Below are 12,680 nucleotides of genomic sequence, written 5' to 3' on the forward strand. Positions count from 1 at the left end.
GCTGCAGTCCATGGAGTCACAAACAGGTGGACACGACTGAGTGAGCTGAACTGAGTAGCCCAGTGTGAAAACCATTTCACAGATGAGGAACTTCAAATCTAGGGATGACCAAGGCTGCAAGCCCGCTTAGTTATGAAACCAGCGCCTAAACCTGAGGTTCTATAATCCTAATGCTTTCCATGGAAGAGTCATCTTTACACAGCATTTCTAAAGGCTATTGTGGACAAAACTTTGAACTAGTTGGCTAGGAGAACGACAAACCCGAAACAAGACCCAGTTCCACCCATTCAGGAGTTCACAGTTGAGGCTAGTGAAGAACTTAGATTTTTCAAAAAGTAACACACGCACATAAAATTATGGCTAACAAGTTTCCAAAGTGATTCCTGAGACCTAGAACTACGTCTGGACCTTGGCCAGTTCCAGGCCACGGGAAAGGTGAGGGTCTATTCAGGTAAAGAGGCCCTGACACCGAGGAGAGAAGGGGCAGAGGGAGGTAGAGGGACCCTGGTGGGCTAGCGGGCTCAGCAACGAGACCCGGCGCAGAACGAGAAGGAATCCTCCGCGGTTTCAGAGACTGGGTCCACTCCTGTTTCGGCCCCGGACGCAGGGAAAGCCTAGCAGTCAGCCGGGCGGACAGGGCGGGACTTGGGGCGGAAGTCCCTCCGCCCGCTCAGGTCACGTGGGAGAGGCCGCGCTCGCGCCCAGGTGAGTAGCTGGAGATCCTCGGTCACCGGTTCATAGAGACGCGTCCCGCGAGCGCCTAGGGTGCGTGGGACCGTTGCAGGTTCAGGGAGTCAGGGAGCTTATTTCCGGTGTGGAGTTGGGCTCTGGAAGGATGCTGCCTGGTGCCAACTAAGAGTCTGAATCTGGGGACCCACAAGGCTCTGGATGAAAGTCCGAGCAGATGTGTCCTGTGTGGTCCGGACGGAGACACCAGATAGCTCTGCTCCAGGGATGGGAGTGGGGTGGAGGGTGGCAGCCCCGGGGATTCCATAGCCGCCTATAGTCTTCTTCTCTTGCCCGACTGTCAAAGGCGACCCCTGTGACATGAAGCTGTCCAGAAAGCCTCTGTCCCTTTAGAGCGGGTGGGAGAAGGAGTGGTCACAAGGGAGAAACAAAAGTCTCTTTAACTGTGATGAGGGGCAGTGGGGGTGACCCCCCCTCTCCTCTTGGCTTGGCAGGAAATGGCACTTTGGCGGGCCTACCAGCGGGCTCTGACTGCTCACCCGTGGAAAGTACAGGTCCTGACAGCTGGTGAGTGTCCTATGGGACCTAGGTGGTACCAAAGCAGACTGATTTGGGAGGCAGAAGCTTGCTGCACACACTCCCTCACCTCGTTTCTTGCTTCTATTCAACCTCCTTGAAAGATTGGCTCTCACCCCAGTCTGTTTTGGAGGGAGGGTCCCCAAGGCTGTTCATAAGGAAAGGAGTATGCATAGGTGACCTTGCTATAACATAGGATCTGAAAGTCCTCACAAACCTGAAGGGTCATCCCTTTAGGACAAAGGCATTAGCCGCAGGAGCCCTTATCTTAGAAAGCGAACAGTAACAAAGGCTCCTTTAACAATTCACAGTGTGCAAAGCACTTTCAACACACATTATCTTACAGGGTCCCCACAAAGTCAGTGTGTTAAGATTACTTGAGTCCATGTTAGATCCCACACCTAATAAGTGCTAGAATCAGACTCTTACCCCAGTTTATTTTTGTTAGTATTGTTCTTATTGGGAAATATATCTTAACACACAAAAGAATGATGAAGATATGTGTGTGCCATTTAAATAAAACTAAATTGGAAACTCCTGAATCTGCACCCAGCTTTGAGACCCCTTGAATGCCTGTCCCTTATTCATACACCCCAAGAGATAATTACTTTCCTGAATTTTGTTTAATATCATTCTTTTGCTTGTCTTATAGTTTTACTATCTATGGATGTATCCTCAAACAATATACTAATCGAGGTTTTATTATTACTCTAAATCCAGTGATTGAGTAGTGACCTCACAAAGGTAACCCAGTGATTTACCTGTATTATCGTCTTTATTTTGCAGATTAGCTACCATGAGAGGAGATGTCATGAAGCTTTGTTTTATGGTGGGAGGGATTGGAAGGCCTGTGACTGTCGGGGCAGTGCAGGGGTCACAAGGTTATGGTGAGGTCTTGCCTATGTTTAGAGGAAGAGAACAAGATTCTGATGAGGACCGTGGGCTTCTGAGAGGAAGATTGTTAAAAGGGGTGGGGGATGAGGGAACTACTGAAAGCCAGGGTACAACAGCAGTCCTGCTGCTGGAGCAGCCCACGTCAGCACTAGAAGCTTCATTCAGTGACTGGCCAAGGAGTCTTGCCCCTCCCTGGGCCCCTCTCCAGACTCCTGTGCCCAGCTACCCTCCATCCTGTCCTCGGAGTGTCCGTCAGCCGGCATGACTCACCTGGCTGCGCGTGTGGTGACTCATGCTGGACTGGGTGGCTGTGATGGGAACTGACACGCTGGGCCCTTTGCCCAGCCTCAGATTCCCTCGGGGACCCTAACTGCCGGAAGGAAGGTTCTCCCTCTCTCCCTCGTGGCCATCAGGAATAGGGAGGGGAAGGACTGTCCTTGTGTTTCCCTCCCCAATGGATCTGCAGCGGATCAAGGTAGGAGCTAGAGCTCCAAGAGGTCCAAATGCAGCTATGTAGCCGAGCTGGGGCTACTGGTGGTTGGCGCTGGAGCCCTGGGGCCCCTCACTCCCAATCTTCCTGAGGCTGTACCAACATCTCAACCCAAGGCAACCTCTAGTTAACACTTTCCTCAGACTTTCCCAAACCTTTCAGACTCTCCCTTCCCTGCTGCTCAGTGTATTCAAATCAAACTGCAAATAAAGAGGGGCGGTGGATTTAGCTCACTGAGCTGTTTTTAGATCCCAGCACAGTAGTTCCTAAGGTCCCTTGGGACAGTTCATCACACTGGAAAACAGAATAGAGATTTCAGACTTGGAGCTCAAAGACCAAGATTTGAATCTCTGAGCCATAACTCTTAGTAGCTTTGTCAGTCAAGACAAGACGATAAACCTCTCTGAGCCTTTTTTCCTCATTTAGAATTTGAATTTAGGTATATGACCTCACAGAGTCAGTGTAGGGATTGCCTCTGTGAAAAGGCTTTAGAAATCAAAAAATGCTCAAGAAACTTAAAAGGTTCCAGGAGTTGGGCCTTTATTTGAGTGTTGGCAGGCCAAGCACAACAAGCTCTTCTTTTTGTAGTGGTGTTTGGGTTGGGTTTGTTCCACTTGCTGTAAAATTGGACTTAGATAGCCATCTACCTTGGTTCTCCAGAAAGTAGAGTCTGAAGCATCAGTGCAGGTAGTTTGGTAGGAAATAATCCCATAGGGGGAGAAGGGGAAAAGGGACAGTCAATATAAGGATGCTTTATCAAATGGACATTACTTAGGGCCCATGGCTACTCACCCCCTTGTAACTGACTGAGGGGCTCTTTTGAAATGCCTCTTAGGGTCTGTGGGTGAATAGTCTTTTCTGGAGATGAGGAGAAACCTTTACCCACCGGCTCCATCCTACATTGGTCAGAGGTTTGCCACATGGAGTATGGATGCCCGTGTTCTGTGCTCTACCACACTGCCCCGGCATCATCCCCACATCAGTAGCTCTGCCCGAGGAATGGAGCCTGTCTCAGATGTGAGCCCCTTGTCTCAGGACAAGGACCTATTGGGTGAACTGCAGTGATGACTGAAAGAGATGATTGAATCAAAAAGATCTGAGTTGATTCAAAAGAAGTGTCTGATACACCCAGTTTGGGCCAAGTCATAGTCAGGAACAGGGCAGCTGGGGCAGAGTCTGAATCAGCCTTCTCCCCTCCTTTTTTGAGGGCCCTTCCAGCCTCCAGTGGGCCCAGGGCCCCGCTCCATCCATCTCAGGCCACTCTAGTGCTGCTGTGGAAGCTTCTGCAGACACTGGTTTCCCTGGAGTCTGAATGTGCAAGCTCTGCAGACATAAGAGACCATTCAGCCCCATCCCTGAGACTAAGAAGGAAACCGAGGCATAAGGGAGGAGGGACATGGGTGAGGTTTTGTGGTCGGTGGTAGAGCTGCCATTAGAAGGGGGCACCCCCAGGGCGCTAACCCTGCTTGGTCTGGGCTTAGGTTCCTGAGAAGCTGTGGAACTCTCCATGTGTCTTATTTTCTAGCAGCGAGAAGGGCTCAGGCCATGGCGGGGGAGGGCACTGCCCTCTCACTGCTGGGCTTCAGCTCCCTCGGGGCTCTGCCAGACCAAGCCCCTACCCCTAGGCAGCTATTTAATTGTGGGAGACTTCTGGAGAGAAGTGAGATGGCCCTCGGGCCCCCTGCCAGCAGCTATACCTGCTAACCCAGGCCTCTCAGCAGGCCTTCCTGCTCCTCATTCCAACTTCCTGCCCCTCAGTTTTTTCATTTTCCATTCATACTTTAGTTTCCTGCATCCAAGATTCTACACACAGAAGCCAGGAGAGGAACAAAACAGGGGAAGTAGATAATTTACCTCCACCTGTGCCTAGGAAGAGGGCATGGGAAGTTGGGGTTTTTCCACTTGCTGGCAGAGGGTGGTCCCAGATAGATCTGTGCTCAGAGGCAGGTGCTTCCAACCCCTGCCCCCTCACCCTGCTCAATCTGGTGGCGAGTGACGGCATGAGAACTGGCACCTACCCAGGGGCATGATGTCACAGCCGCGCCAGCGTCTGCCCACTGGGCTCTGTGCCCAGCCTGGCATTGGGGCATCACTGCCCGGCAGCCCCTTGTCCTGCCCCACTGGGGCTCAGGCATTATGTCTCTGCAGGCCTCCAGCTCCAATCCCCCAGAAACAAGTCCAAGGAAAGGAAAGCCAGAGCACTGGAGGGTCCAGAACAACCAAATGGGTCCAAGAGGATGCCCCGAGCCTAGGGTGGTTTGGGTCTGTTTGGATTTTGGGTTGGGGAATCCAATGCCAGCACTTCCTGCTCACACAATCACTTGGACCAGAAATTCAGGCTTAGACCAGAGCCTTAGACTGCGCTAGAGCTGCTGTTGGCCCAGGGGGCCTGATGATCCATATGCAGAGAAGGAACTGGGCATGCTTCTGTCTGAAATGGACAGAACAGAGAGGGCCACACGCTCTATACCACCTCGCTCCTGCTGCTGCCCTTTCACTTGGTAACATCTCAGGCCTGATGGTCATGGTCTGGGGGCCTGGAATCCACTTCTCTCCAAGGCTGCAGGCTTCCAGGACCTGGCTACAAGTCAGGGACTTTGGTTTTCACTCCTGCTGTGCCTTTAGCGTGTTGTGTGATTGTGGTAAGCCACAAAGAGTGAAAACACACATCTCTTTGAGACTCTTTCCTTCCCAAGGGTATTGCTGCTTATTCTCCCCACAGGATGACAGGAAGCAGAGGGGTTCACATTCTGGGAGTAGAAGACAGGAAGTGTGTTAATCCAGGAAATGTCTGATATGCGGGCCTTTGGGCCCTTGTTTGGGCAGGAAGCTCCTGTGAGTTGAAGCCACAGGAGCCTCTCTGTGCCTACTGGCACCTGAACCCAGGTCTCTGCCTCTGCTGGGAATTCCTGGCCTCCCATTTCCCCTTGAGAGAAGGCCTGTGTTCAGGCCCCAGCTCCCTTCCTTACCAAGTCACCTCATTCTCAAAGACATTCAGTGGAGAGGTAACCTCTATCTTCCAGACCTTTTGTGAAGATTAAATGTGTGAGAGTCCTTTGTATACTGTAAACATCTTACCAAAGTAGAATGTCAAACTGTTAGTCCTTTCATTTAAGCAGCAACTCTATTCCTGTTCCACCCTCCCTGGGCCTTTTCAGGGTCACATGGCCACAGCAGCTCCCTCCTTTCCCTGAGTGTTCAGCTGGTGACCCCAGGTTGTTAGAGGGGACAGGGAGCTAAGTGCTAACTGCATGGAGAGGGAGAAACTTTCAGCCCCACTGCTTCTCACACCTTGAGCCGGTGTGCACCCTTCAGGCCAGACTTAGCATTCTCCGTGTCCTTCCCAGGGCAGTCCTGTTGTCTGGGGTGGTCCATTTGACTTTTCTCCTTGGTTATTTTCTGAGTCCCTGCCAGGCTTGATGTGGGGGATAAGAGAACAAACATGTCTAAGATTCTGTCCCTGCTAGCCATGTTTTGGGAAGAGTCTCTATCACTTCAGGAGTTTCAGGGAGAGGAGAGGCAGGGCTCCCTTGATAGGTGTGCTCGGGGTCCCAGCAGCTGAGGCCAGCAGCCTCGGTCACTGTGGGCGCCCCAGTTCGCAGCCTTACTCAGCTGCCTCTGACGAGGCTGCATGGGCAGGGCTGTTCCGGGGGTGTGTGTCGGGGGGTGGGGAGCAGTGAGTATGCAGCCAGCACAGACGTCAGCACCAGCTCCGGGCCAAGAAGTGGGGTTGAAGGATGAGGATGTGTTTGCCCAGGGCTAATTGAGGGCACAGGGAAAGTGGTGGCTGCGGGGCTGGAGGGGGCTCTCATTACTCAGTGAGATGGACGGGCAAGCTGGAGGTCATACGGTTGCTCGCAAGTGGCCCTAGAAGTGTGTGTTTGCTAGAAACCATCACCCACCGTTACCGATGGGGCGGGGGTGGGGGGGGCTCTGTAAACAGTGATGATTTCTGTCTTGGTTTCTGGGTGTGGGTGTCCAACTGGTGCTACTTGGAGCTGGGTGTCTGTGCAAGTGGGGGGGTGGGCAAGCAGGTGTGAAGACCTGAGGAGAGATGCCCTTCATGCCTGTTGGCGGCTCAGTTTGAGACTGTGAATGGGAAGTCTGGGTCAACCTGCCTGTGCTGGGAGGTGACCAAACCCTTCCTTGCAGGGTCTCTTAGCAGCTCAGCCAGTCATCCCCTGCCTGGGATCATTTGAGTACTTCAGCTTTAGAAAGTTATTCTTGCTGTTCTCCACAAAGAGAACTCCCAAAACCAAGATGAAGGACATTGGCCAGGGTCCTGCCTTCAGCGGAGGAGGAAAAAACCACAGTGTTCCTTATCATTCTGCACATGATCTGTTCATAGTACAGCATTCTGGAAGGAATACCGTCTAGGAAATCAAGCCACCTGGTTCTTCTTGGCTCTGCCACCTAATGACTCTGTGAACTCCTGGGCCTTCATTTCCAAGCCTCTGGAATAAGGGGTTTGCACAAAAATATCTGGAAGGCCTTTCCAGTTCCTACAGTCGGTACTTCTCAGCCCCCAGCACCTCGGATTCTCCTTCCTCTACCTGTGGTTTCTGAGGCTAACTTCTCTTCACTGCTCACTGCAGGGTTCTTGGCCCTGGCCTGCTCCAGGCTGCTCAGCCCAATTTCTAACAGGACACATATGAAGTGTCACCATCCTTGGGGAGGTGTCACCATTCTAGAAGCAGTGGGAAGGGACTGGCCACTTGCCCCAGATTGAAGCCCTTGGCCTTAGAGTGCCAGAGCCTTATTCATTCAGTAGACTTACCTCCCTCCTCGGGATGGCAGCTTGTCCCTGGGAGGTGTCCTGATGACACCTGTGTACCCCGCACAGGGTCTCTGATGGGCCTGGGTGACGTGATCTCACAGCAGCTGGTGGAGAGGCGAGGTCTGCGGGCACACCAGGCTGGCCGGACCCTGACCATGGCCTCCTTGGGCTGTGGCTTCGTGGTAAGTTTTGCTGACAGCAGGGCAGCCGGTGTGTTGGACAGTGGTCTCATTTCCTTGTCATCCTTTGGTTTCCATTGGACCCTCTCACATCTAAGCCATCCTCGAGTATCTGCTCCCCTTGGGGGTTGCTTTCTAATATTTGAGGTTGCAGCTTTGTGATGTAAAATCCTGGTGTCCCCTCCACATCCCCGCTCACCTCTCTGGGGGTTCCTTTCAGGGCCCTGTGGTAGGAGGCTGGTACAGAGTTTTGGACCGGCTCATTCCTGGCACCACCAAGGTGGATGCACTAAAGAAGATGCTGCTGGATCAGGTGAGCAGAAGGAAAAGGGATTTGGGAAGGGTGAGCTGTGTTGCAGGAGGGCGGGGGTTTAGGTCCTCACAGCACTTTAATTTCTCTTCCCTAGGGGGGCTTTGCCCCATGTTTTCTGGGCTGTTTCCTCCCACTGGTTGGGACCCTCAATGGACTGTCAGCCCAGGACAACTGGGCCAAACTCCAGCGGGTGAGCTGGCCCGGTGTGGGGATGCTTTCTGGCTGGTGAACCGGCAGACCCGGAGGAATGAGGCAGGGAGGGGTGGAGATGCAGGCAGAGCCCAGCTCTGGAGGAGAGGAGCCGGGGGGCTGTGGTGCAGGGGTGTCTTCTCTGAGCCAAAGTCTGTGTGCGATACTCATGCCAGTTGGCAGTCAGCACTGGGAGGTCCGAGGTGCCCGGAAGTGCCAGTGTTCACTTGTTCCTTCTCTTGTCTCCTCAGGATTTTCCTGATGCTCTCATCACCAACTACTATGTAAGAGCTGGCACCTCAGCTGCCTCTTCTGCTTTCTTGAGTCCAGAAATGCCCAGGGATTGGGGGATCCTCCTGATACAGAAATTCCTCCATCAGGATTACTCCCTCATGCCCATATGGGCACTGTAATCAGGGAAGCACTCACCCAGTGCCACGTGTTTCTGCCTGGAGAAGCTGGAGTCAGACCAGGCAAGGCCGTGAGTCTGGCGTCGCGTGATGGAAGCAGCCCCCCAACCTTTCCCTTCTCTCTCTCGTAGCTCTGGCCTGCCGTGCAGTTGGCCAACTTCTACCTGGTTCCTCTTCATTACAGGTATGCCAAATCCCCACCCCACCCTTCAAGGAAGATGCATATTATGAACAGTTGGAGACAAAGTGATCCTCACTTTTAACCTTGAACTACCTTAGAACACGCCACCCCGCGCCCCCACCCAGAACACCCTGCCCTGGTCAGAGCTCCTCAGACTCCTGAGCACTTTGTTCAGAATCTCTTATGTTATAGAACATCCCAGAGCGTCTGCCTGCTGACCTCTCATCTTCCTAGGGAGGATCTTGCTCCACAGCCCTCGTCTCCATCCCACCTGGGCTCTTTACCTTTGATGGCCTGACTGTAGGGACAGTACTACAGCCTAGGTTAGGCAGAAATGTAGATCAGAGTCAAGTAGGAACATGGTCAGGTTAGTTCCACTGAAAAATATTATTTTACCCTACATAAGCAGGATAGTGGCTGAAAACTCAATAAAAATAAATATAGTGGAAACAAGATGAGTGGTTAAAATTATTGGAGGTGAGGGGGCTTTGGGAACGGGAAATCATGAAAGTCTTCAGAGGAGACAAGGTCAGAATGGACATGAATAGCATAACTAAAAGGAATACAGACTTGTGAACCAAATCAAACTTTAGAGTCCTGGAAATGCTCTTTGAAACTAGAGTGAAATATATTTAAAATAGAAGGAGGTACTACTTTAAATGGCAGGCAGCACATTTTTGGAAGATGAGATCTCAGCTGTACAAGACAGATGTGTATTTAGAAGGAGCTTGGATGGAGTATGGATAAAGAGCCATGCATGGCAAAATGGCTGCTGGGGGCAGTTAACTTTGAGGCTCTTGTCCAGGAGACGGAGCTCTGGGCCAGCACCAGCACCTGAGCTGGTTGTCCTCTCATCTGAGCCACACATCCATCCATGGGGGCTGAAGGAAGGAGACCTAGATCTGGACATTCTTGGAGATATTCGCTCTTTGTCTGCTATACTTTCCCTCCTCTCCCCCTGGCTTCCTCCTTATACTTCCTCTTCTTCATGGTGCCGTCCCTGTTCCTTAGGTTGGCTGTGGTCCAGTGTGTTGCTGTTATCTGGAACTCCTACCTGTCCTGGAAGGCACATCGGCTCTAAGTCAGCTTCACTCCATCACTTCTACCTTGTAGTGATGCACCTTGACCCTGGAAGGGCCACTTCCTCCTCGGACCACCTCCTCAAAGTGGGCACATTGGTCTTCACAGGGTTCGGTGGCTGGTCAGAACTTAATGGGATTAGCACCCTGAAATGGCCCATTTCACTCTAAAATGTAACCTGACTCCTATTGAAATGGCGAAAACCCACCACACAGTAGGCACTCCGTAAATATTTGTTGAAACATATCATTTTGTCAACTTTAGATTATACCCACATCCTGGCAGACGCCACTTTTCCCCACTCTTCATAGACAGCTGTTTTCTTAACCCTTCCCAGCCCCAGTGTAGCTCCAATTTGGGGGAGATCCCCTCAAACTCTTTATATGGTGCCTCTGTAAATATATTTCTAAATAGGTAATCTGGAACCTGCAGAGGCAATGAGTAAGATCCAGCAGAAAATGACTGGGGAGTCTCATTTTCCAGGGTTTGGAAAGAAGTCTGGAGACCCCCAAACCCTAATCTTCTTTTACAGATGAGGACACTGAGGTCCATAGAAGTGAAGTGACCTGTCCACACTGTGAGTTAGTGGCAGAGTAGAAACACGAACATGTGCTATTATTGTTTGAATGTTTGTATCTCTCCAAGTTGATATGGTAAAAACCTAATGCCCAAGGTGATGGTATTAGAGGTGAGACTTTGGGGAAGTGATTCGGTCATGAGGGTAGGGACCTGATGGGATCCGTATGCTTACAAAAGAGGCCACCTGAGGAGACAGCAAGAAGCAGGTCCTCAGCAGACAGTAAACCTACTGGCACCGTGATCTTGGACTTCCCAGCCTCAAGAACTGCGAGAAATAAATGCTTGTTGTTTATAAGCCACCCAGCTTATGGTATTTTTGTTACAGCAGCTCGAACAGACTAAGAAGCCTGGAAGTTTTCTTACTTCCTACTCAGTGATCTTAACCTGGAGGTCAGCAATAAAATAATATTCCTGCTGTGATTCCCAGGAGAAAATTTAACTTGGCTAAACTTCAGCTTTGAGGCAAACCAAGAAGCAGATGGACCAGCCTTTGTTATCTGAAATCACCCCGAGTCGAGAGGCCCTCTTTTTTTGGCATGTCAGTCAGACAGCCCTAGGATTTAGATCCTGGGGCTGGAAGAAGATCACGAATCCTGGCAGCTCAAACTGCCTCTTGGGTAGGGTACCACGGTGGTAGCTGAAGGCCAGCAGTGCCATCCTGATTGCCTCCATTTATAGAACAGATAGCTGGGGCAAGGAACTGGATCTGAGCAGCACAGCATTTTCCCCAAGGTCTCTGGCCCCTTTCAGAGGCTGAGGACAAGGTCAGCACCATGGACAGCACCACAGTCCTGCCTCCCTTTCCTGTGCCAGAGAAGGTTGGAGATCTGGACTAGTCTGGTCTAGGGACTGGCCGGCCCCCTAGTCCCTCCTGGCGTTCTAAGTGAGTGAAGGACTCTCGTGGCTCCCAGAGCAATCTTTACGCCCCAGAAGGCTTCTCTTTCTCTTGAGTCCGGTGTCATTTCCAGAGACACAAAGTCTGGTGTCCTCTGGCGCGCTCCTGGGGTCTCGAAGCCGTAGGGTCGGACTCAGAGTTGCGGCTGTCATTGCTCTACAATCAGTGCATGTTCCTCGCTGACGTCAGCCGGAGCTGTCCTGGCACTATATAAGGCTGGCGTAGGTCCCGGGACAGACCCCGTGTTCCCCGAGGCGCCCTCAGCCCTCCCCAAGGGACAGAGACAGGAGCTCCGTCCTGCAGGTTGCAGAGGCTCTGCTCTCCTGCTAACTGTGAGTGGCTCTGCCCGTCTGCCCAGACTCCCTCAGCACCAGGACAGCGCTCAGCTCACCCAACGCGACACCCCAAGAGGGAGGCAGGGCGGGAGAAAAGGGTGGCACCGGGCTGGGAACCGCTGGGGCTGGCGGGAAGGCTGTGGGCAACGGACGGCAGTCGCAGGGGCCGGGCAGGAGCGCTGGATGTGCTCGGGAAGGGGAGCGGCGTCCCCTGAGGCTGCCCGAGGCGCACCTCACACACTGCGCTGCGCCTGTGTGTCCAGGGCCGGCGGGACCATGAGGCCGGCGGGACGCGTGGCGTTGGTGGCCGCGCTGCTGCTCCTGGCACAGCTGCGCCCGGGGAGCAGCCAGTGGAGCCCGGAGGAGGAGGCGGCGGCCGCCGGGGTCCGAGATCCGAGTCTGCGCTGGAGCCCCGGGACACGGAACCACGGAGGTGGGGCCCGCGCGCTCCTCTTGCTGCTGGCGGAGCGCTTCCCGCGCCGCCGGGTGGAGCAGGGCCAGTGGGAATCCGGGACCGCAGGCGAGCGGCCGCGACGGGACGACCCTCCCCTGTCCATTGACCTCACCTTCCACCTGCTACGGACCCTGCTGGAACTCGCGCGGACGCAGAGCCAGAGGGAGCGCGCCGAGCAGAACCGCATCATATTCGACTCGGTGGGCAAGTGATCGGCGGGTCTGGGGCCCCGAGAATCTCGACCCCCAATGCTCCACCTCAGGGTTGAGACGTGAGCAACAGGAACTGACCAAGTCCTGCGGGGCTAGAGCGGCCTAGGGATACCCTGAGCAGTCTCCGCGTTACCGGTTTTTAATAAAAGTGCTGAAGAGCCGTTGGCCTCTGTTGTGGGGGCGCGGGGAGCCACAGCAGGGTGTGAACCCGTGGGAAAGTGGGGTCTCCTAGGCCGGCGAGAGGGAACCAGATGCTGTGGGAGGGCTCCGTGAGAACCGCTTTATGCCAGGGTCCTGGGGTCCCTATCGTCTCCAAATCTCCCAGGAAGTCAAGCCCCAGTGTCGCCGCACCACCCCCGACTCTCTTCTCTTGGCACTGGGCTCGAGAATCTGTGCCTAATATCAAGGAGGTGCCCCAAAAGGGTTCGT

General features: G+C 53.2%; 2 protein-coding genes across 6 annotated transcripts; both read left to right on the top strand.

Moving 5' to 3' along the window:
* Window positions 1-29: 29 nt before the first annotated feature.
* Window positions 30-10,654, top strand: MPV17 (mitochondrial inner membrane protein MPV17). Of its 5 annotated transcripts, none has more exons than XM_043469096.1 (8): window positions 550-705; window positions 1,182-1,254; window positions 7,491-7,606; window positions 7,824-7,916; window positions 8,011-8,106; window positions 8,357-8,389; window positions 8,647-8,699; window positions 9,708-10,654. In XM_043469096.1, exons 2-8 carry the CDS (start codon window positions 1,185-1,187, stop codon window positions 9,775-9,777), a joined length of 531 nt encoding a protein of 176 aa, XP_043325031.1. In that variant the 5' UTR covers window positions 550-705; window positions 1,182-1,184; the 3' UTR covers window positions 9,778-10,654. The 5 variants fall into 5 exon arrangements, 4 of the variants coding, with proteins under 4 accessions (XP_043325029.1, XP_043325031.1, XP_043325032.1 ...); XM_043469097.1 differs by lacking the exon at window positions 550-705 and adding an exon at window positions 709-765; XR_006269509.1 differs by lacking the exons at window positions 8,647-8,699; window positions 9,708-10,654 and adding an exon at window positions 8,700-9,700 and having other exon boundaries at window positions 30-705; window positions 8,357-8,578.
* Window positions 10,655-11,503: 849 nt separating this feature from the next.
* Window positions 11,504-12,677, top strand: UCN (urocortin). Its single transcript, XM_043469100.1, has 2 exons — window positions 11,504-11,582; window positions 11,849-12,677. Exon 2 carries the CDS (start codon window positions 11,862-11,864, stop codon window positions 12,249-12,251), a length of 390 nt encoding a protein of 129 aa, XP_043325035.1. The 5' UTR covers window positions 11,504-11,582; window positions 11,849-11,861; the 3' UTR covers window positions 12,252-12,677.
* Window positions 12,678-12,680: the final 3 nt, after the last annotated feature.

The sequence above is a fragment of the Cervus canadensis genome, chromosome 5, assembly GCF_019320065.1.
Source record: "Cervus canadensis isolate Bull #8, Minnesota chromosome 5, ASM1932006v1, whole genome shotgun sequence".
NCBI classification, from domain to species: domain Eukaryota; kingdom Metazoa; phylum Chordata; class Mammalia; order Artiodactyla; family Cervidae; genus Cervus; species Cervus canadensis.